The sequence below is a fragment of the Zalophus californianus genome, chromosome 4, assembly GCF_009762305.2.
Source record: "Zalophus californianus isolate mZalCal1 chromosome 4, mZalCal1.pri.v2, whole genome shotgun sequence".
Classification (NCBI taxonomy): Eukaryota; Metazoa; Chordata; class Mammalia; order Carnivora; family Otariidae; genus Zalophus; species Zalophus californianus.
The window spans coordinates 191,433,872-191,457,614 of NC_045598.1; the positions used below are offsets into that span (position 1 = coordinate 191,433,872).

General features: G+C 48.0%; 1 protein-coding gene across 7 annotated transcripts; it reads right to left on the reverse strand.

Annotated features, from left to right (window-relative positions):
- Window positions 1-492: 492 nt before the first annotated feature.
- On the reverse strand, window positions 493-23,743 carry ZNF250 (zinc finger protein 250). Of its 7 annotated transcripts, XR_003524887.2 has the most exons (7): window positions 23,684-23,733; window positions 16,220-16,314; window positions 15,841-15,982; window positions 15,524-15,637; window positions 15,275-15,337; window positions 2,594-4,151; window positions 493-1,769 (listed from the first exon to the last, which is right to left on the reverse strand). XR_003524887.2 is itself a non-coding variant. In XM_027623825.2 (6 exons), exons 2-6 carry the CDS (start codon window positions 16,259-16,261, stop codon window positions 2,827-2,829), a joined length of 1,671 nt encoding a protein of 556 aa, XP_027479626.1. In that variant the 5' UTR covers window positions 16,262-16,314; window positions 23,684-23,743; the 3' UTR covers window positions 2,523-2,826. The 7 variants fall into 7 exon arrangements, 6 of the variants coding, with proteins under 6 accessions (XP_027479626.1, XP_027479604.1, XP_027479635.1 ...); XM_027623825.2 differs by lacking the exon at window positions 493-1,769 and having other exon boundaries at window positions 2,523-4,151; window positions 15,841-15,967; window positions 23,684-23,743; XM_027623803.2 differs by lacking the exon at window positions 493-1,769 and having other exon boundaries at window positions 2,523-4,151.

Consider the following 23,743-nt stretch of genomic DNA (forward strand, 5'->3'; position numbering starts at 1 on the left):
GCTGTCCCACCCCCAACCCGGGATTTTCCTCAGCCCTGGAGCAAGCCCGTCTCCCAAGAAAGATCCTCCTGGGCCTTCACCACCAAACCCTCTGCACAGAGTGGCTTTTGGTGGCCAGAGCTTCCCCAGCCCGTCCCCTAGGAGTGCTCCTGTCTCCCTCAGGGCCATCTCTGGACTGCATGGCACCTGCCAAGCTGGGTCCTGCTGTGCAGGTATCTTTCGCCAGAGAAGTGACGGGTCCTGACATGCCCTATACTTGACACAGGTGGATTGTACTGATACCACCAGCAAGGCATGAAAGCACCCATGCCCCTACACCTTCAGAGCTCTGTGTGTTACAGGATACCCTTTACTAATTGATCAGGAGGTGGTATGTTTTTATTTGAAACTGGCACATTTAACCTTTTCCAGGCTCTCCTCATTGTACTTCCCTTTATTGGGAACTGTCAGCTCATGTCCTCTGGTTGCTGATTTGTTGTAGGTCCTTATAGCAAAATCATTCATCTCCCTTCACCCACAAAAAGGTGTTCCAGTCATTCCTTTTTTTATTGGGAAATGTCAGATTATACATAGTACACAGAAATAAAATTCTGGATGTTTTCTAAATTATAGAAAATTTGAGAACTAGGTGTCAAATTCTTGGTAGCAGTAAGGAAAAATAGGATAAAGATTTAAATGCATAAAATGTAAAAACGTCTAAATAAAAATTAAAAAATCCAAAATAAGTGTGGTATATGTTGCTGATCAGTCAGAGATGGGCAGTTAATGGCTGAGAAGGCTATTAACAGGGTGAAGGGACCCCAAAGGTCATTTTGGTGCCTGATGCCACTTCCCAAAAACATAGACTGCCCATATGTTCCAGCAGGTTCTGTGCTACCTCCTGGTCTCTGGAGAGGTAGGTGACAAAAATGCATGGCCCAGGGAGCCTCCCCAGGGAGAAGGGCACTGAAGCTCACCTTTCAGCTCCATGGATACCTGAGCCTGTACACACACCAATGGGTCAATGGCAGCTGATAGGAAGAAAAGGCAGAATGATATTAAGTACACTTCATTTAAGAAGGTTGAAAAGTGAACTATACATTTTGCAGATTTCCCCAAAAACCCTAGATTTGGTGGATTTATCAATCCAGAATGACTTGTACTGTATCACTTACATTGTCCTGTGATATAGTGTCTTTCCAAACAAGTATTTCTGTATATTGTATTTAACTGAACTCTTATTCTCGTCTCAACTGGAACGTGACTATTTCTTATTCTAGCTCTTTCACAGGATTAGGAATTGTGCCCTCAACAGTGGTGAGCTCTGAAGGGCAGTCACTGAGTCAGACGCCAGCTATAGACTCAGCCAGCAAGGGCTGTTGGCTTCCCTCTGTGGGGATTTTCGAGCTAGCACCTCGCCGGTGCCAGCTGCTCTCTGCAGTAACACTTCTATTGATCTGCAGTTTGGCTCTAGTGATTTCAGCTACTGTCTGCAGTAACATCGGAGGGATTTCAGCTCCTCTGAATCGCACCATGAGCTTGGCTTCTACAGCATCTCCTCAGAGGTTTCAGCCATCTCTGAAGTAATACCTCAGCGAGTTCACCTCTCTAGCATCTACCTTAGTGATCCCAAGTCCTGTTTTTCCTTCAATTGCCTTAGCTCCTGTTGTCCCAGCTGCTCTGCAGTACACATCAGTGATGTCAGTTCCTTTCAGGAGCCCATCTCCTCTGTGCAGTACACCTGCTACCTCAGCTTCCAGAGTTTCACCTGTGATGCTGGCTCCGCTCACCTGTATCACAGAGAGGGGAAAACAAGCTTTTATCTGCATCAGTGTATTGCTGTGGACTTACAGGTCAACACTACAGTCCTTCATTTCTCCCAAGAAGCTGATGTTTTTGAGAGGAAAAAAACCTCTTAAAAATTATGAATAAACCAGATTCATTACAGTACATGAAAAGGGATACTAGACACTCTTGCAATCAGGAGTAAAAAATAAAAACCTCAAACAGAAATGGGAATTTTAAATAATAAAAAAGCTATTTGAATTTGAGAATTTTAGGTTTTAAGACTATGTACCAAAGAACTGTCTTTTGAGTAATACAGCAGCTATGAGGTCTGGGCTCTGCATGCAGAGCGCCCCTCCAACCCACATGGGGTCTGGAGGCCCAAGGCATCCCATGATTTCTGGGGCACAAGGTCTCTAAGTCATAAGGGTGGGTTTTGAGGCAAAGACCCATTTTTGAGTCGAATTTTCACTGAAAGAGTTAGGACATCCCTTCTGATCCTGAATGAAGTTCAAACACCAGATGAAGTGTTTTCTAAGTTTACATCATTTCTCACTAATTAATCCTTAGACTTTTCCTTTGTTCACACAAAACAAGTGGCTCCACACACTTAGGATTTCTAGCCATATTACTTGATGACAATCTTTTTTTATATCATTTTATCCACACAACACTTTAGTGGTCTAACAGAATACTGCAAATAATCCAATTCAAATTTATGTGCAATAATTAGCATAACTGTTTTTAGGAAAGGCATGTCATGTTCTAAGAAAAAACTTTATTTGGAATGTAAGAAATCCTTAAGTCTTAACTTCCTTCAGTTTCTTACTTCAAATAGATGGTCTCATGTTAAGGAATGAATGATGGCTGTCTTTACCAAAATTCACTACAATTGTGTGATTACTGTGCAACAGAACTTCAGGGTGTGGGGGTAAACAAAACAGGCATCCTCTGGTTTTTCCACAGGAACATGTGCTTGGGACACTGAATTGCCAGAGAACGGCACCTGGCAGAGTTGCCAGAAGCTTCTCCTGGGTGGGGGCTCCCGGGGGCCAGCAGGGGTCACAGCTTCCTGTGCACCTTCTGGTGCTGGATCAGGTGCCCGTGCTGATTGAAGGCGCGGCCGCACTCGCCACACTCGTAGGGCCGCTCGCCCGTGTGGATCCTCTGGTGCTGGATGAGCACCGAGTACTGGCTGAAGGCCTTGCCGCAGCGGCTGCACTCGTAGGGCCGCTCGCCGGTGTGGGTCCGCAGGTGCACGATCAGGGTAGCCTTCAGGCTGAAGGCCTTGCCGCACTGTGCACAGCGGAACGGCCTCTCGCCGGTGTGGATCCTCTCGTGCTGCACCAGGGACCGGCGGGCGCTGAAGGCGTGCCCGCACTCGCCGCACACGTAGGGCTTCTCCCCGGTGTGCACGCGCTGGTGCTGCGTCAGGTGCGAGTGCTGCACGAAGGCCTTTCCGCACGCGTAGCAGCCATACGGCTTCTCCTCCGTGTGGATGCGCTCGTGGTTCATGAGCGTCGAGCGGTGGCTGAAGGCCTTGCCGCACTCGCCGCACTCGTACGGCTTCTCGCCGGTGTGCACGTTGTGGTGCTGGATGAGCACCGAGCGGTCGCTGAAGGCGCGGCCGCACTCGCTGCACGTGTAGGGCTTCTCTCCCGTGTGCACGCGCTGGTGCTGCAGGAGCGTCCTCTTGACGCTGAAGGCGCGGCCGCACTGCGTGCACTCGTGCGGCTTCTCCCCGGTGTGCACGCGCTGGTGGCTGCGCAGAACCGTGCTGTGGTTGAAGGCCTTCCCGCACAGCGGGCACACGTACGGCCGCTCGCCGGTGTGGATCCGTTGGTGCTGGATGAGGTGCGAGAGCTGCGTGAACGCCTTCCGGCACTCCAGACACTCGTGGGGCTTCTCCCCCGTGTGGATCTTATGATGCTGAGCGAGATCCGAGCTCACCCGAAAGGCCTTTCCGCATTCGTTACACTCGTAGGGCTTCTCGCCCGTGTGGATTCTCCTGTGTTTGCTGAGGACGGAGCTCTGGCTGAAGGCCTTCCCACAAACGCCGCACACGTAGGGCTTCTCTCCGGTGTGGGTTCTCTGATGCTGCAGCAAATGGGAGCTCCGGCCAAAGCATTTCCCACACTCGGTGCACCTGTAGGGTCTCTCACCACTGGGAACAGCCTGATGCTGAGGGAGAGGCACACTCTGGCTCAAGACCTGGGCTTCAGGCCCGCCGACGGGACTTGGACTCACACAGAAGCTCTGATCACGTTCATAACGTCTTTGATCAATCCATCCTGTGGATGTTTCCCCCAGAATCACTGATACTTCCTCTGAAATAAACGGCTTCAGACTCAAATCCCTATTTTGGTTCTCTCCCTTGTTTTCATATTCTGAAACAACAAATCCAAAGTAAAAATGTTAACTGCTAACCCACTCAAAACAGCAAAGCAAGTGTAACCAGAGGTGGCCAGCAGGGCTGTGGTCCCTGAATGCACCTGGTTGTGTGAGCTGCAGAGGAGCAGAAAACTCACATCTGTGTCCAGTAACTAGAAACGTGCCCAGGCGGACAGGGCAGTTTGAGAGGCAGGTGTCAACGGACATAAGGCACACAGCAGCTGGTGGCAGCCCATTACTGCCCAAGTCCCACTCTCCCTGGAGTCTTTGTTTTTTAAAATTTTATTTATTTGAGAGAACAAGCGGGGAGAGGGAGAGGCAGACTCCCCACTGAGCAGGGAGCCCAATGTGGGGCTCGATCCCAGGACCCTGAGATCATGACCTGACCTGAGGGCAGATGCTTCACTGACTGAGTCACCCAGGCGTTCCTCCCTGGAATCTTTATGTACAGGGCTTCCAGAGGCCATCATCTAACCCTAAACCCACCCAGGGCTGCAGAGAGCCTTGTTGGGCTGACAGCAACACCTAGTGTGGAGCTGGTAGAAGTGTGAGCTCTTGTGTGCATATCCAACAGACACAGGAAGGGAAGACTTGTATGTGGGGGAGTGTGACCTCCTCTTTGTGGAGAATGCACTGGGAAGAGGAGAGACACAATGGGAGTCTTGCCACATCTAGGCTGGAATGTGGCCTGCAGGGCAGCAGGAAGTATTGCAGAGAAGGCTGGGGTAGATGTTTTTAGTATCAGGTTGGGGACTCTCTGGGCTGTGAGTGCGGGAGGACGGGGTGTGTTGATTACTTTTTTTTTTGGAGAGCTCTACGGCCAATGTGGGACTTGAACTCATGACCCTGAGATCAAAAGCTGCATGCTCTACCATCTGAGCCATTCAGGCTCTCCAAAGAACAAGTGTTTAGGAGTTCAAGACATTGAGATGACAAGATGCCGGTCAGAAGACCAAGACTTCTCGAGGGGCTTCATCAGGGACGTTGTGAGAGGACGGGCTATTCTCATGGAGTGATCTTTATCACTGTCACCCAACAGGTGGAGCGGATGCCATATCAGGGCCAGAAGCAAGAGGATGACTGCATGACAGCAGCCAGGCCTCCTCGTGAACTCTCAAGTGCCCAATCTCAGCGCTGCAGCTTAGGAGGCCAACTCCAAACACCTTGCTGCCACCCCCAGCTTCCCAAAGACCTCTGCCAGGAACAGCATTAAAAACTGTTGCACTTCGACATTCCAGAATTCAAAGCCTTCTAGGCAGAGGAAGATCTGAGAGAATTCTCACAGACACACTCAAGGTCTATGACAGGTAGTGAGGGGTCAGCAGCCCAAGGGGAAATTTACAAATGCTGATCCAGCAATATTGAGATCAGGAGCTAGGATGGCATCCAAATGTGCATGTGCGCATATGTGTTGACTGCTTCTTTGCTCCCCCTTCTCTCCAGGGTAGGTGGAGTAACTTATTTCATTGGTTCATGTGCGTAAGAATTGGGCATTCTCAGCTCAGGGAACCATATTCTGCTCTGCTCCTTCACGTTCAGAGGCAGTCCCCAGCATGGGGGCCTGTGGTGGTCCTTCACTGCCTCAATCAGTTGGCAAGTAGGTCTCATTCTGCGGTTATTAGAAAGCATGCTGAATAGCACCCAGTCATTTTCCAACTGTGTTCTATCTAGAATAAGGATACTGTCAAATCCCCCACACCTTGCTGGTAACAGCATTATTGAGGGATAAGCTTCATTCTTTAATTAGTTCCTAACTTGGTCTGGGGAAGACAGATGCGATATAATGGGCCACCTGGAACCCCCAACATGGACCCTTGAAAAATAAGATTCAGAAGCCAAGTAGTCCCGGGGCCCTGGGTGGCTCAGTCGTTAAGCGTCTGCCTTCAGCTCAGGTCATGATCCCAGGGTCCTGGGATCGAGCCACATATCAGGCTCCCTGCTCGGCAGGAGCCTGCTTCTCCCTCTCCCACTCTCCCTGCTTGTGTTCCCTCTCTCACTGTGTCTCTGTCAAATAAATAAAATCTTAAAAAAAAAAAAAAAAAGCCAAGTAGTCCCTCCACAAAGCCAAGGGACCTTCTAAGATGGGACTTCTGACTGGCGTTCGGAGAAAGATTTGGGCCAAGGTGGTCAATAAATAAAATATGCTTGTTTTGATCTGTGTTGCCTTTTGACAGCTAGGTACCTTGGAGGGGCAAAGACATACCAAATGCTCATACTTCTTGCAGAAGTTGGTGGCAGCCAGATGGAAGGAAACCCTCAACAGCTGATCATCCGAGAAGCGGCAGGAGTGGGAAGTGGGAGACTCCCCTGAGTGAGGGGCCTCCTTGTAGAGGGGGAGTCCTGCTCCAGGCTTGAACTGGCTCTTCACACCCACCCTGAGATTCAGCTGCACCTCCAGACACAGACACTCTGACTCCTCCATCTCCCAGTGCTCTCCAGGCTCAGGTGGGTGCTCTGCTTGCTGCCAGACCTTGCCATCTAGATGGCCCACCAGCACATCCACGTCAAGAGTCCGAAAGAGAACTTGGCTCTTCCTTCCTCCTAGAATAAGCCCCTACCTCTTGTGGCTGGTGGGCCTTCAGGATCCACGTCTCTTTTTTGATCCCTTATTGTCCTCTTTCCCCACCAGTGTCCAAGCCCTTGTTCCTATCAGACTACCATGTGACAGCTTACCGTTTTAAAAAAATTTTTTTAAAGATTTATTTATTTTTGAGAGAAAGAGGGAGAGAGAGAGAGGCCGAGGGGCAGAGAGTCATAAGCAGACTCCGTGCTGAGTGTAGAGCCTGATGTGGGGCTCGATCCCAAGACTCATGAGATTGTGACCTGAGCTGAAACCAAGAGTCAGATGCTTAACCGACTGCGCCACCCAGGTGCCCTGGGACAGCATACTGTCCCGTGTCCCTCTGCCCCAGCACTGCCTGCTCATCATGGCACTGGAGAGCTCCTCACTATGACCAACAGAAGCACATAAACCCCAGTCTGACATACAAAGTCGGGGGGATACACTGACCAATTCCATGTCCCTTTTACTGTTAATATCACCATTATTATACATTATGTAAAACAATCTATATTATTATACTACTTATTATTAATTATGTATTAACTGAATTCCCCCAGGAGGGAGAAAGCTGGAAAGAATATCACTTCCACCCTAACAGCAAGAAAAAGTCAGGTAATCTATAAAATTGTAACTTTCGGGGCACCTGGGTGGCTCAGTCATTAAGCGTCTGCCTTTGGCTCAGGTCATGGTCCCGGGGTCCTGGGATCGAGCCCCGCATCAGGCTCCCTGCTCCACGGGAAGCCTGCTTCTCCCTCTCCCACTCCCCCTGCTTGTGTTCCCTCTCTCGCTGTGTCTCTGTCAAATAAATAAAAAAATTATTTATAAAATTGTAACTTTCTTGAATCTATCATAGAGCCAAGGTCATGGTGGCAACCAAACGACCTGAACCCTAAGGAGAAACAGGTGTGTCCTGGGGAGACAACCGCACTGATGATGGAAGGGAGGGAGATAAGAGGAAGATGGAAGACAGGCTACCACCCAAGCAAGGAAGAAGCACCTGGCTAAAACATTAATGAATTTCCAAAGAACCCCGGGAGGTCCAGACACAGGGGCTCATGTCCCCCTGGGAGCAGGTCCAGAAGAAGCCTCTTTTGGTGGCTTAGGCCTACAAGAGGAGAACAAAAGCACCCACATGAACCCTTCTCTACAGAACAAAAGCTGCAAGTCACTGTGCAAGGGAAAGCAAACTTCTCATTCTAAGGCACAGATAAAAATTCCAATGGCTGGGAAGGGAAAAGAAAACTATCTTCTACTCCTGAGGGAGAGGCAGGAAATGATCATAAGCCCAGCAGTGAGAAGTCGGCTTCACCCAGGGGAAGGGCTTTGACCCAGGAATACAAACCTGCCTAAAACTGAGGATGGACGAGGACAGTGGAACATTCTCTCATTTCTCCCTGCCCCTGCCCCAAAGGCCAGCAAGCCCTGAGTAACCAGCAACTGCCTACTACTGCTTGGGTGGGGTCAAGAGTATAGAAGAAAACCCTCTCCTGTAGGCACACCTGGAAGACTGAAAGTCCTCACCCTAAGCACAAGGAAGTGCCACAGGAATGTGGACCTAGTGGTGCACTGAAGGCAATTCTGGGAACAACAGAGCCCAGCCCATCTCCTGACTAGATTGACTCAGGCTTTCATACTATCAGCCTATTAGGACAGGTTACATTTCCAGACAGATATACTATCTACCTCTATCTCTACTGTCCCAATTAATGATAGCTGACATTCAATAAAAAATTATGAGACACCCAAGAGAAAGAAGACTGCGTGTGTGTGTGTACATGTACACACACATATAGTCAAGAGCCTAAGTGATCAACAGAACTAGAATTAGAGATGACCCATATGTTGGAACAATGTGAATGATCAGATGGGGAATTTAAGCAGAGAGATACTGTAAGAGTCCAAATGGAAATGCTAGATGTAAAAAACACAGCAACACAAGAATGCCTCTAATGTGCTCATCAGTGGACCCAACCCAGCTAAGACCAGTGAGCTTAAAAACAGGTCAACAGAAATTACCCAAAAAAACCCACGACAGGGTGGCTCAGATGGTTAAGCATCTGCCTTTGGCTCAGGTCATGATCCCAGGGTCCTGGGATCAAGCCCCATGTTGGGCTCCCTGCTCAGTGGGGAGTCTGCTTCTCCCTCTGCCTGCTGCTCCCCCGGCTTGTGCTTGCTCTCTCTCAAATAAATAAGTAAATCTTTAAAAAAGAAAAAAAGAAAAGAAAGAAAGAAAGAGAGACAGAAATGTATGAAACAAAAAATAAAACCAGTATGGGTCAATATCAAATGGCCTAACCTGCAAGTAGTTGGAATTGCAGAAGAGAAAGAGAACAGGAAGCAAAAATATCTGAAAAGATAATGGCTGAGATTTTTCTAAAAATAATGGAAGACATCAAAAGATCCAAGATATCAGAATCACAAACATGTTATTTTAAAATACCACTTAGATACATCATATTCAAACTGCTAAAAACCAAAGAGAAAATCTTGGAGGCAGTTTGAAGAAAAACACACAGGACACAGAGGAACGAATGTAAAGAGTTATAGTGGACTCATCATCAGAAACAAGCCAAAGACAATGGACTGACATCCTTAAAGTGCAGAAAAGAAAAAACTTGTCAATTTACAAACACCACTGGAGAAAACATCCAACAATCAAATCCAAACTAATGTTAAAGGGAATTCTTCAGGCTGCAGAAATATACCTGACAGAAAGTCGGATTTACACAAGGAAATAAAGGCTTTTGGAAATGGTTAAAATGAAAGTAAATATACAAGACTATGTAAAAAAGGTTTTCTAAATCACTCTAAAAGAGAACTGTCCAAAGCAAAAATAGTTATGTGCTGGGGAACAACTCTTGATCTTGGGGTGGCGAGTTCAAGCCCCATGTTGTGTGTAGAGATCACTTAAATAAATAAACTTAAAAAAATAGTTATGCACTGTGGGTTTCTAACATATGCAGGAGAACTTATGACGACACGATCACAGAATCTGGGACAGAGGAACAGGGCTGTAAAAATGTTTGTTGTGTCTTTGCGTTCCCCCTCCCCCAAATGTACACGTTGAAGCCCTAACCCCTCATGTAATATTTGGTGGTGGGGCCTTTGGGAGGTGATTGGGGTTAGACAAGGTCACTAGGGTAAGGCCGCCACGATGGGATTAGTGCCCGGTAAGAAGAGACACCAGCGAGCTTACTCGCTTCCCACCTCCCCCCACCCCACACTCACAGGCTCACAAAGAGGCCATGTGAGCACCAGAACGTGGCTGTCTGCAAGCAAGGAAGAAAGCCCTCACCACAAACTCCACTGCACTTTTGTCTTGGACTTCTAGCCTCCAGAACTGTGAGAACAAAATTTTTGATGTTTAAGTCACTCCATCAATGGCCTTTTGTTATGGCAGCCTGAGCGGACTAATACAGAAGCCTACTGTTCTAAGTCTTATGCTACCTATGAAATGGTGTTGACGTTTTTGGAAGGTAAACGATGGTGAGAGATGTGTATTGTAAACCCTAGAGCAGTCACTAAACATCCGTGGTTTGTTTCCTCTTCTCTTTCTCCTTTAAAAAAAAATCAAGTTACTTTTCATGATTCATCTCCTTTGTTGGCTTCTTAGTTATAACACTTCTTTTGATTATGATGTAGTTTAGTGTAATTTTATTCATTTATTAGGTAGAGGGTTCCTTGAGTTTCTTAGATCTGTGAAGTTTTTATACTTTTCAACAAATTTGGAAAATTTTCAACCATCATTTCTTAGAATATTTTTTCTGACCCTCCCATCCCTCCTTTGTTGGCTTCAGCTACATGTATTAGGCTATTTCAGATTGTCCCACAGTTCCCTGATTTCCTGTAGTCTTTTTTTTTCCTTCTGCTTCCTTTTCAGTAGTTTCAAAATGAATCTGTTTTCACTAATCTTTTCTTATGCAATATCTACTCTGCCACTAATTTTACGCACTGAACTCTTCACCTCAGACATTGTTGTTTTCATCTCTAGAAATCAGAACCGGGGGGGCGCCTAGGTGGCTCAGTCCTTAGGCGTCTACCTTCGGCTCAGGTCATCTCAGGGTCCTGGGATCGAGCCCCGCATTGGGCTCCTTGCTCCAAGGGAAGCCTGCTTCTCCCTCTCCCACTCCCCCTGCTTGTGTTCCTTCTCTCACTGTGTATCTATCAATAGAGAAAAAAAAATCAGATCTGGGTCTTTCACATATCTTCCATGCTTCTACTTAATATGCTCAGTATTCCCTCTAGTCCTTGAACATATGGAATAAATTTATTTTAATATCCTTGTCTCCCAATTCTATCACTGATGTCATTTCTGGTCAGTTTAACAGGACTGTTTTTTCTTTTCTTTTTTTTCTTTTTTCTTTTTTTCTTTTTAAGATTTTATTTATTCATTCATGAGAGAGATAGAGGGGGGGAGAGAGAGAGAGAGAGAGAAGCAGAGGGAGAAGCAGGCTCCCACGGAGCAGGGAGCCCGATGCGGAACTCGATCCCAGGACCCTGGGATCATGACCTGAGCCGAAGGCAGACGCTTAACCATCTGAGCCACCCAGGCGCCCAGGACTGTTTTTTCTTTTAATTATGGTTGTATTTTCTTACTTCTTTGGATGTCTGGTAACTTTTTATTTGATGTCAGATGTTATGAATTTTACCTTGTTTGATGCTGGGTATTTTTTATTTTAGAAATATTCTTGAGCTTGGGGTGCCTGGGTGGCACTGCTGGTTAAATGTCCGACTTGGTTTTAGCTCAGGCTGTGATCTCAGGGTTGTGAGACTGAGATCTGTGTTAGGCTCCTAGCTCAGTGCAGAGTCTGCTTTAGTTTCTCTCTCCCTGTTCCTCCCCCTGCTCTTTCTCTCTCTCAAAAATAAATCAATCTTAAAAAAAAAAAGAAGAAATATTCTACAGCTTAAGTATTCTTGGTTAAGTTACTTTGAAGTAGCATGTATGGTTCTTGCCTTTCAACTTTGTCAGATCAGACCAGAGTAGTGGTTAGGGCTCTTTTCCCCCCCTAGTTAGCTCTCTAATTGATGATCCTGTGAGTTACAGGTTTCCCACTCTTGCTGTTGGGAGCAGACAGCATTCCCGGCCTCTGTGAGCACTGGACACTGTATTTACTAGCCCATAGTTCTGTAGCTATATGGCACAAGTGAGTTCTCTCCTCAATCTATCACAAGGCTGAAATAACGTGTTAGTCTGAATTCTTGTGTGGAGGATCAGGCAATTAATGTCTATCACAAGGCTGAAATAACGTGTTAGTCTGAATTCTTGTGTGGAGGATCAGGCAATTAATGTACTTCAAAGCTCTTTCTTACTGTTGTCAAAATTTAGCCCCTTGTAGCTATGGGACTAAGGTGCCTGTTTCCTTGCCACTCTCAGCTCCTAATTGCTACCTGCATTCCTTGCCATGTGGCCCCATCCCCTTCAAGGCAGCAATGGTGCATCAAATCCTTCCCATTCTGACTTCTGTCTCTGACCTCCAGACCCATATTTAGAGGGTTCTCCATCCCTTAAAAGCAAAAGCTTAACATAACATAATCATAAGAGTAAAACCCATATTCACAATCCTGGGGATTATGCAGTAGGGCACGTACATCATGGGGCAGTGGTCTGGGAGGTTGTGTGTGCCAAGAAAGAGAGCTCTGGTCTCTCTTCTTCTTTTTTTTTTTTTAAGATTTATTTATTTATTTATTTGAGAGAACAAGAATGAGAGAGAGAGAGAGTACATGAGAGGGGGGAGGGGTAGAGGGAGAAGCAGGCTCCTCGCTGAGCAGGGAGCCCGATGTGGGACTCGATCCCGGGACTCCAGGATCATGACCTGAGCCAAAGGCAGTCGCTTAACCAACTGAGCCACCCAGGCGCCTCTCTCTTCCTCTTCTTAAAAAGACACTAATCTGGGGTGCCTGAGTGGCTCAGTCGTTAAGTGTCTGCCTTCGGCTCAGGTCATGATCCCAAGGTCCGGGGATCCAGCCCCACATCGGGCTCCCTGCTCAGCGGGAAGCCTGCTTCTCCCTCCCCCAATCCCCCCGCTTGCGTTCCCTCTCTCGCTTTCTCTGTCGAATAAATAAAATCTTTAAAAAAAAAAAAGACACTAATCCTAGCAAATCAAGGCCCTACTCTTATTACCTCACTTAACCTTAATTACTTCCATAAAGGCTCCATCACCAATACATTCACATTGGGGTTTAGGGCTTCCTCAGATAAATGGGAGAGGGGCACAAACATTCATTCTATTATGAAGACCATCTTAAATCCTGGCTACTGTAGCTCCACTCCTTCTAAAGAGGGGGCTCTTTCCTGGCATTTGACTGTTTCCTTGCAAGTGCTAATACTCAAGGGCTCTCCCTGCAGATCTCCAGAGTTCTCTTTGTCAAATGGACTCTTCTGTGGGACTTCTAGCCTCCCTGGTGTCTCTGGACTCCTGGCTATGTGTCCTCAAGTCTGGGAGACCACTGTGCTCTGCCAGAGTTCCCCTCCCTGCACTGTAATCTTCAAGCTGTGAGCTGGGGCAACTGTAGAGATCACCCCTTTGTTTCCTGTCTCTCGGGGATTAATTTCCTTCACTGATTGATTTCCACTGAGAGAATGATGCCCAACACCTTGAGAGCTGTGTTTTCATGTATCTTGTCGTTTTTACGTTGTTTTTTCAATAGTTTTATCTCAGAAATTTGTATCTTTAACCAATAACTTAATTAGGCATATTTCCAACATTTTTATAATTTCATGGTACCTGGTCTTCTTCAATTTGCTTTCCTCTCTCAACACTGTGTTTCTGATTCATCATATCGTTCCTTAGCAGTTATTAAACCATTTTCACTACAACACGTTCTTTCCTATTAAAACACCAGTTTATTCTGTCTATTCTACTGCTGATGGACATTGGGTCATTCCCAATTTTTTCTATCATGAAGCATGCTTTTTTTTTTTTTTAAAGATTTTATTTATTTATTCATAAGAAAGAGAGAGAGAGGCAGAGGGAGAAGCAGGCTCCCCGCGGAGCAGGGAGCCCGATGCGGGACCCGACCCCAGGACCCCGGGATCATGACCTGAGCTGAAGGCAGACGCTTAACCATCTGAGCCACCCAGGCGCCCCATGAAGCATGCTTCTACTAAGATTCTTGTGTATGTTTCTTGGTGCTTACAAACAAACACCCTTACTATATACAAAAGAGTGGAACATTTGACATAGGGACCTGTATTTTCAACTTCGTTAGATAATGCCAAACTGGTTTCTAAGGTGAGTGTGCATATGTACATCCTCGTTCACTCTTGATAGCCAGATCCTTCCATTGTTTCCTTCATTCTGAAGGTGTTAACATGGTAAATCATTATGGTTTTGATTTCCATTTTACTGATGAATAATGAGGCCAAGCATGTTCTCACATTTATTGGTCCTTTGGTTTTCCTCCTCCGTCAGAACTTGTTCAAGTTTTGTGCCCATTTTTCCTATTGGATATTTGTTTATTTTTTTCTCTTCAGAACAATTATTAAGTGTATACTATTTCAAAAATGGTAACACTGATAGGTTCTTCATTAAAAAAATCTGGGTTTAGGGCGCCCGGGTGGCTCAGATGGTTAAGCGTCTGCCTTCGGCTCAGGTCATGACCCAGGGTCCTGGGGTCGGGTCCCGCATCGGGCTCCCTGCTCCGCGGGGAGCCTGCTTCTCCCTCTGCCTCTCTCTCTTATGAATAAATAAATAAAATCTAAAAAAAGTTAAAAAATAATAAAAAATTTGGGTTTACTTTCATCTATTTAGTAAAATTTTTATACATCTTATTTTTAAAAGATGTATATTTTAAATTATATTATTTATAATATATTAATATTATATATTATATATAATATATAATATTGTATAATCAATTATATAATTATTAATAATTATATATTATATAATATATAACATATTAAATTATTTTATACATCTTATTTTTTTTAAACTGGGAAATAGTTTGTTTTTTGACTTATAAAGCCTCATTGTCATAGAATAAAGCTAGTAAATCAAAGCCAAAGAAATAATTACCCATTTGCACTGAAAAATATCATTTCTACTGTTTGAAGTTTCCTGAATAGGTAGTTTCTTCCCTGATGCCAAAGTAACAAGATGAGCAAGATGACTTAATAAGTTAAAAACTAACTGTACAGGAGGTTACTCACTCAATCATCCATGGCATCAAATCAACGCATGATCAAACTTTCATGTTCACAGACAGACTCAAGTTGCTGTCAGTGCCAGCGCCAGGCCATCCTGTGCCTGCGTGGTGCAGGAGATGGCCTAAGCAGAGCCCTCACTTTCAGAATCATGGCTTCAGTTGTTTCAAGGACAGACTAGGGAAGAATGTTTTACATGTGACAAGACAAAGGGAGAAAAACAATTCCGCTGAAACAAATTTTTAATTTAGAAAACCCCTCCCAACAGTTTTGTAGAGATTGTATGTGTTGTGTAACAAGAACATTTTCTGCATCAGAGCACCCCAGGAAATTTCTTTACATTCTGGTGAATCATGAGCATTAACACCTGCAGGGATTGTATGGATTAAAAAGATGAGACATACACCTACCCCACGGACAGGGTGAACTGTCTTGTCGCATACGAGCTGTCATGTGGTCATGTGTGTAGTTGTCTGCAAAAGGAAAAGAGAGTTGAAGAGACAACAAAACACTTCTCGGAGAGTAGTGCAATTCACTGAGTTAAGCCTCTGCCAGAAGAGGCCCCAGGTGGAAGCTTCTCCTGCTATCACCTGTCAGTGCCCACAGCCACCCGGAACTGATTAACCCCAAGTCAAAGAGGGCCAGCTCCTTTCACTCACCTGAATGGCCACTCCCCAGGCCCCTAGACTCCTCAGCCCCTTGCCCATCCAGGACCCATGGCTCTTCTCCTCGCTCCAGCTGAGAGATCACATTGGGCTTTGATCCTGGAAGTCCTGCTCACGGGAGGGAAGGCCTTTTGTCACTACAGTATCTGTGAACACCCCCACCCCGCCTGAGTGACCTGCAGGCATGAGACAGACAGGACTAACATTCCTCTAGAGCTGAATACCTGGAGGTGACCCCAAAAGCCCCAGCACAGGGCCCCCACCCCTGGCCAAGCACATAGACACAGAAGAGGGCTGCTGAGGGGCCATACCCAGTGATACCACGTTCCCATAGGTCTCCATCATCACGTGTCGGTAGAGGCCCCGCTGAGCAGGGCCCAGGCGGTCCCATTCCTCCTGGGAGAGAAGCACGGCCACATCCTCAAAGGTCACCTTGGCCTGGAATGACAGGGGCTGCTGCAGGTTGGACTAAGTCTCCACATCTGAGATGGAGCAGTGTGGGGTGGGGGGAGTGGAGATGCCCTTGGTTAGAGGGTAGGGGAAGCACATGTGAACAGCTTGATGGGGGTGGGAGGCAGTAATAGGAAGAGGCCACAGAATCTAATAGATGCAGTGACACTCAGGCTACCACCTGGAGCCCCGGGCATGGGAGGGCTATGAGGAAATGGAGAGGCCTCGGGGGCAGCTCACCTGGGGTCCTGCTGGTGGTGGCAGGAGCCTGGCCGCTGCCATCCCTGATCCTCTGAGGTTTCTGAGGAAGATGGAACTCAGAGGAGCCTGTGGGGCTGAGGAAGAGGTGGGAGCACATGAGGGGCCCAGCCTTGCCCTCACAGATCCTGAGTTCTGGGAGTCCAGCAGCCTCCCCACCCCCGCAACTCTTACCCCACAGTTCAGGAACCATGGTCCCTGGACTCTAACCATGAGGCCAGGAACATCCCCTTTGAGATGTCTGGGGACACCTGTGTACCCCAAGGCTCCAGCCACAAGGTTTTGTTCTCCAGACCCTGGGGTCCTCATGGTCAGCTGGGAGCTAACAAGGACTCGGAGCCATCTGCTCAGGCTCACAGTCCACGCACAAGGGCTGGTGCCAGAGTATTCACAAAGAGGCCAAGCCGTCATCAGGTCCAGTGTGCGTGCCAGGCCAGGCTGCCTCCAGAGATAATCTCCAGGAAAGACAGGCTGAGAATGGATGGTTTTGCTTGAGGTCCACACTCCAGGCCCTTCATATTTCACTTGACCGTAACTCCTATGGGTCTGCTGATGCCTCAGTCTCCCCTGGTTGCCATCGTGCTCTAGTGAGGCTGGGGCCATCAACCTGGTGGTAGCTCCACCAGGGATTGGCAACGGAGGCATGACATGGTTGATTCTGGTAGATTAAGTCCAGAGTCATCCAGGGATTTGGTTTGAGCACTATGGGGAGGCCTGGGGGTGGGCAGGTTCTGGAGACATATCAAGACAAATTAAGCTGAGGTGTCTGTCATATTCAAATTACTGGAAAAAACGGGGGGGGGGGCATTAAGACCTCTCCTAATGGGGGAACGGGGCTCACATCTTTTGGAGTGTCACAGGGGGTCTGCAACAGGGACACAGAAACCTAGCAGGCAGATCACGCTAGGAAAAATGGTACAAGATCACCTTGACAAACAGGATGCCTCACTGTGGACTGCCTAAAGGGAAAGCTTGGGGCCAGGAAGTCAGGAAGCACTACAACCCCATTTTCTTTGTAGAACATCAGATGTATGCATATGTTTGCATAGAGAGCTTTTGGGAATATACACATGGAACTCCTAACTGCAGCTGCCTCTGAGGAACATGATAGTAGACTCGGGTAGAGAGAGGCTGGCCTCTCTCCATCCCTCTGTTCACCAAGAATGCCCATTCCTGCCATATCTGTGTGTGGTTGTGTCAATGCAACAGAAATCTAATTCTAATTAGATTAGAACTGGGATTCTAATAGGAGTCTTAAAAGAGTAAAACTACCTTAACATTCATATGAATAGATGCTGGAAAACAGGTAAGAATAAGATTTGAAAGAATTGGGCGGGGGGGGCTGCCTCACCAGGTCCCAGAACAACGATGAGAAAGTCACTGCCACCACCTGCTCTGCCTCCTGCCCTACTGATGGTGTACCGGACACCCACACCCTCTCAAGCAGCCCACAGACCTGCCATCTCTCGTAGTCAGTCATCTTCCCCGTGGCATAGTCCAGCTGCTTCCCCTGTGTGGTCTCCACCCTCCTCACCTACCCCAAAGCGCCCCTGGTCCAGGCCTTCTATGACCTCTGTGTGGCCAGATCCTTGTCCACTGTTGGCAGTGGTGACAGTTGGTCACCCTGTCCTCCTGCAACTCAGTCCCCACTAGGTCTCCTGGACATTGTGCCCTCAGCCAGGGCCTCCATCAATCCTCATCTGCATGAGAATTTGACCTTCATGGATAATCCAGCCCTGGTCCCCTGGGGACCTGGTGCAAGTAGGCAGTCATCTGCACTATGGCCCCACTGCAACTGGGCCAGGATTAGGAACTCCATTCAGGATCTCCCCAGTGGGTGCTGGAGACGGGTACGGCTGACCCCAGGAGGAATTTTTTTTTTTTTTTTTTTTAAGATTTATGTATTTGAGGGGTGCCTGGGTGGCTCAGTAGTTAAGCACCTGCCTTCGGCTCAGGTCATGATCCTGGGGTCCTGGGATTGAGCCCCGCAGGAAGCCTGCTTCTCCCTCTGCCTCTGCCCCTGCTTGTGTTCCCTCTCTCACTGTCTCTCTCCCTCTGTCAAATAAATAAATAAAAATCTAAAAAAAGAAAAAAAAAAGATTTATTTATTTGAGAGAGAGTGCACGCAAGTGTGCACAGGCAGGGGGAAGGGCAGAGCAAAAGAATCTTCAAGCAGACTCCACTTAGAGTGGAGCCTAACACAAGGCCTGATCTCATGACACAGAGATCATGACCTGAGTCAAAACCAAGAGTCAGATGCTCAACAGACTGGGCCACCCAGCCACCCCTCCTCCTCACTCTTTCACTCCTAATCCACCCTCCAAATACACCCAGAACCCGGCCCTGTTGCAACAGGGTTGTGCACCTGCCCCTCCCCCCAGTGGTGGGAACAACGATTGTCCTTGGCTTTAAACCCTTCTTGGCCCCTCCACGGCTGCTCCAAGGCTGCTCAGAACCCTTTCTGGGCTTCCCTTCTGCTAGGGAGGCTCCTGCCCTTTGGCTGGTGCTTGGCCATTTCACCCTCTCGCTGAGGCCCTTCCTGAAGCCCAATCTTGAGGGCCTCTGTGTCGTCCAGTCTCTTTCTCCCTCCGCGTCCCAGCAGAGCAGCCAGCAGCCCAAGGTTTGCTGAGGAAGTGAATGAAATTAAAGAGCTATGAGACCATACTTCACACACTTTCTCCGGAAAGCAACCTGGCAGTATGCAGATGAAGCAGATATACCATTCAACAGTGGGTGCTCCCCTGGAATGGACGGACTCAAGGATGGTGCCACTGCCAATCCATAGTCCTTCCAGACAGGCCATGCACCCCGAAAGATCTAAGCTGTGCGAGACAGCCAATGGGTAAGTGAAATGATGGAACGCAAAGAGCATGTCCATAACATCCTTTTTCAGAAACAATGCCCCCAGGGCCAAGAAGTGTGTGTATGTGCTTTCTCCTCACCTATAAAACAGGGAGATCACATCCCTCCTCTTCGGGCATCCAGAGGACAGCAAGAGGCAGAGTCAAATGCTGCGGTGCTCAATTAGATGAACTCAAAAAACCAGGCTGTCAGTATGAGTGAGGCATGGAGGTGGGTGGAGAGGGCAAAGGGGAAGATTCCTGGGGATGGGGGGCGGGGGGGAGTCCTAGAAAAGCACGGAAACCAAGGCTCTCTACCTAGAAGGACCCTCACACATTACCAAGTAAAAGCATACCAGGATGCTTGTTACTAGGGTCAGAAGGGTTGTGTCCTTCCAATATTCATATGGGGAAATCCTAATGCCCAGTGGGATAGTGTTAGGAGGTGAGGCCATTGGGAAATGCTTAGGTCATGATGCTGGAGTCCTCACAATGGGATCAATACCCTTTTAAGAGACCTGACAGAGCTTCCTCACTCCTACCACGTGAGGACACAGCAAGAAGTCTGCAACCCGAAAAGGTCCTCCCTGATCTCAGACTTCCAGCCTCCAGAACTGTGAGAAATGTCTGTTGTTTTACAGGCTACCTAGTCTACAGTATTTTACCATAGCAGCCCAAAGGAACTAAGACACCTGTATTCTGATTAAAAAAAAAAAAAATGAACAAAACAAATACAAAAAGTGGTACTAACTAGTTTTGAACAAGTCTGTGACCGCATGCAAAGATGTGCTAAAACTGTGGCCCTCAAACCTGACAACTGTCAGGCAGGTAAAAAGAGCCATCCAGGGCACCAAAACCGGCTTTTGGTAAGATACCCTCTCCTCCACCCTGACCCCCATGATTCTGATGCCCACCTCCAGCCTTTGCTCTGTGAGAAAAACACAGGAGCTGTTTTTGTTTGTTTGCTTTTTAAATAAGGGGAGGGAGGAGCAGAGAGAGGGGGAGAAAATCTTTTTTTTTTTTTAAACATTTTATTTATTTATTTGAGAGAGAGAGAATGAGAGCCAGAGAGCACGAGGGAAGAGGGTCAGAGGGAGAAGCAGACTCCCCGCTGAGCAGGGAGCCCGATGCGGGACTCGATCCTGGGACTCCAGGATCATGACCTGAGCCGAAGGCAGGCGCTTAACCAACTCAGCCACCCAGGCGCCCCGAGGGGGAGAAAATCTTAAGCAGGCTCCACACTCAGCACAGAGCCCAATGCGAGGCTCGATCTCACAACCCTGAGATCATGACCTGAGCCAAAAATCAAGAGTTAGACACTTAACCCAAACCAGGAGTTTCGACAGGAAGGGAGAATAGGTGGGCATGCCCAGTCCTGTTCAGATAACCCCAGAGCCAGAATCACCATCACTGAGTATCAGAGCAGGGCTATGCCACCCCCAACACATGGCCAAATACAAACCGCACCCGCCCTGGGGGTGCCTGCACCAGTGCCCACCCATCCATCAGCCACAGTCATTCTTCAGATGCAGGAATTTCATTTTTGGAAATCTCCTCAGGGAATAACCCAAACAAAACCAGAATAGATCAATGTTCTCAGCAGCACTGGATGCTTAACGGGAAAGAAGCCACACTGCAGTGAGACATTCTGTGCCAAGCAGGCTTTGGCTCTCGTGATGACTGAGCAGCCAGCAACAGACAGGAACTAAAGAAGGGACTGCAGAGACACAAAGAGCTTAGAATTTAACATTTATTATTATTTTGTTTTGTAAGCTAAGTTTTAGGAACTTAACACCCTGGTTGAATTCCTCATGGGCTGGATGTAAAAGAGCTAGCAAGCCTATCCTCCAAAGACCTTGCCCACAGGGACAAGCTAGGACAGGCACTCCGAGTCCCTGGTCTGGGGTGGGTGGCTCCCAGGATCTTCCTCCCTCTGTCCTCACCATCCTCACCTATCGGTTTTCTTGCTGGAATACTCTGCCCTCCATGGTGGAAGCATCTTCAGAAGAGGCACCTCCGAGACACTTGTGAACACAAAGCATAACCCTGCAATCTTTTCTTTTCTTTTTTTTTTAAGATTTTATTTATTTATTTGACAGAGATATAGCGAGAAGGAACACAAGCAGGGGGAGTGGGAGAGGGAGAAGCCGACTTCTCACCAAGCAGGGAGCCTGTGGGGCTTGATCCCAGGACCCCGGGATCATGACCCGAGCCGAAGGCAGACGCTTAACGACTGAGCCACCCAGGCTCCCCAACAACCCTGCAATCTTCCATAGTGAATGACTGCGCATCCAAACCAATAGCTTTCCTATACACCAGCAACACCTAGTCAGAAAATATACAGGGAAAAAGATGCTGTTCACAAATGACACAAGAAACAAGCTTAAAACAAACTTTAGAAATGACATGTAAATTCTCACTGTATCCACAAAATCAAGGTGCCTAGAGCCAAGTGGGCCTGGACGAAAAGGGGTGACACAGGAATGGGGCAGAGCAGGGCCAAGTCTATATAAACAAATGGAGAACAGAGGAGGCAATTCAAATTGCTGAGGAAAGATGATTCAGTAAATGGGGCTAGGACCAGTTAAATGCTTTAGAAAAAGTAAAATTAGGCCTGTACATAAAGTTCAACACATCTCCCAGAAAGTAGAGCAAAAAGATTAGAAAAAAAAAAAGGCCCAGAAAAAAATTAGATCATATCAAATACTACAAGTCTAATGAATGAATAAGAGTTGAAATTTTAAAGTACATTTTATAAAAAGAACTTGATGCAAATAGGTAAGTTTTTATTATTTCAGGTGGGAAGGGCCTTTCTAAGCAAAATACCAAAAGCAGAAATATGGGGGCAGAGACTTCCAGATCTGCTGCATGAAAATTAAGACCGTATGCACATCAAAGCCGCCAAAATCCAGAATGGACCCAAAATCATGTAAGAATTTAATGCATGACAAAGGTGGTTTTCCAAATCAATGGAAAGATGAATTATTCAATAGGTGATGTTAGAAACAGCATCGTGAAAAAAAACGAAGCTGGAGTCCCCTCACCCCACACCAAAATAAATTCCAGATGGATCCAACATTGCACAAGTACCAGAGAAAAACAAGGGTTTATTTTTAAAAATAATCTTGGCAAGGGGAAAGCCCTTTAAAACATAACAAAGCTCAAAAGCCTTAGGAGTAAATATTTTACCATTAAAAACTTGAAATCTCTTCAAAAATCCCCAAACCAGAACAAAACACCGTAACTGGAGTCAAATGTCAGTCTGTGAAGAATATTTTCAACATATACGGAAAAGAGTATGAACTGGTAGATCACAAAGGAAATACAAAGGCGAAAAAACGGGGGGCAGCACAAAGGCACACGAAGAGTTTCAACCTCACCAACCACCGGGGAACGGAAATTAAAACCTTCATGTGACAACAATGCGGGGAGGGCGATCTTAGGGCCCCAGCCTCCCCTCACTCCACCTCCGGGCGCACCCTACGGAGACAGCGGGTGTGCAAAGCCGATGGAACGCACGGCCACGAAGACAGTTTTTACGTGAAAAATCTACAAGTATCGGCCAGTAGAGCACGGCCACCCCTCTGCCCCCGAGCTTCCCTTTCAGGCTAGAAGCGGCAAAAAGCGCACCCAAAATCCGGAAAAGGGTACAAAGCCAATCAGCCAGAGCCTCCTCTGCGCACCCTGGCAGGCTGCTCCCGACGACCACGCTCACTTTTTATATTTCTCTCACATGTTTACATTTTAAGAAATGCGTATTATTTTCTACTGAAATGTGAAAAAACAAGAAACTAGGGAAATATTTGCAAGCCATGTGAGGAAAGATTGGTCTCATTCATTAAGAAAGGGCTCTTACAAAGTAACAGGGAAAAGACAGCATGAATACAACCAGGGAGGAAGAATGTAAAATTAGAAGTACTTTTGGCCGAAGAGACACCGACGCCGCTCGGACGCGGGGACGGCCGACTGCGAACCGCGGAGGCGTTGCGGCCGCCGCGGGGTCCGGTGGGCTTCTCAGCCTCCGGCTCTGTTTTCTGGGGAGCCCTCGAGAGCGAGCCCGGGACACGCGGGTCCCTGGCCGCCCTCCCCTGCGCAGTCGCGCCGGATCCTCTCGGCCGAGGCCCCGCGGCATCCCCGCAACTCCGGCCAGGGCTCGCAGTCCGCGGGGGAGGCGCCCGGGAGATGGGGACCGGTGTGGGGGGGTCTGGGCTGTCCCGCGGCCTGGGGGGAGGGAACCGGGGCGTGGCAGGGGCGGTGGGGTGAGGGCCCCGGGTCCCGGTCGCGGGGGGCCTGGGCGTGTCACGGGTAAGGGGAGGGGGGCCCGGGGCGTGGCAGGGCCCGAGGGGTGGGGGTCGGGAGAGGCCCGGAAGCGAGGAGCAGCCAGGGGACTGGGGTGTGGCGGAAGGCGGGAGGCTGGGGGCTGAGAGAGGGGTCCGCGCAGGGAGAGGACGCCACTGCACGTCCGCAAAAGGGAACCGGCGCCAGGGGCGGGGGCAGAGCGTGCCCGCGGGGAAGTGCCTTGTCCGTGAGGAAAACGACCCGGCTCCGGCTTCCGTGCGGGCAGGGGGTCCCCGGCGGCCAGTGCCCACACGCACCTCCAACTCACCTTCCACGCCGCAGGCTCACGCGCGAAGAGACTGACGCCCGCAACGCACTCAGACAAAGG

Coding starts and splice junctions, on each gene's coding strand:
- ZNF250 (XM_027623803.2), bottom strand. CDS start 16,261: ATGGCAGCGGCCAGGCTCCTGCCACCACCAGCAGGACCCCAG. Junction 15,983..16,219: donor CACCACCAGCAGGACCCCAG/GTGAGCTGCCCC, acceptor AACCTGCAGCAG/CCCCTGTCATTCCAGGCCAA. Junction 4,152..15,274: donor CAGTTCACCCTGTCCGTGGG/GTAGGTGTATGT, acceptor TTGTTGTTTCAG/AATATGAAAACAAGGGAGAG.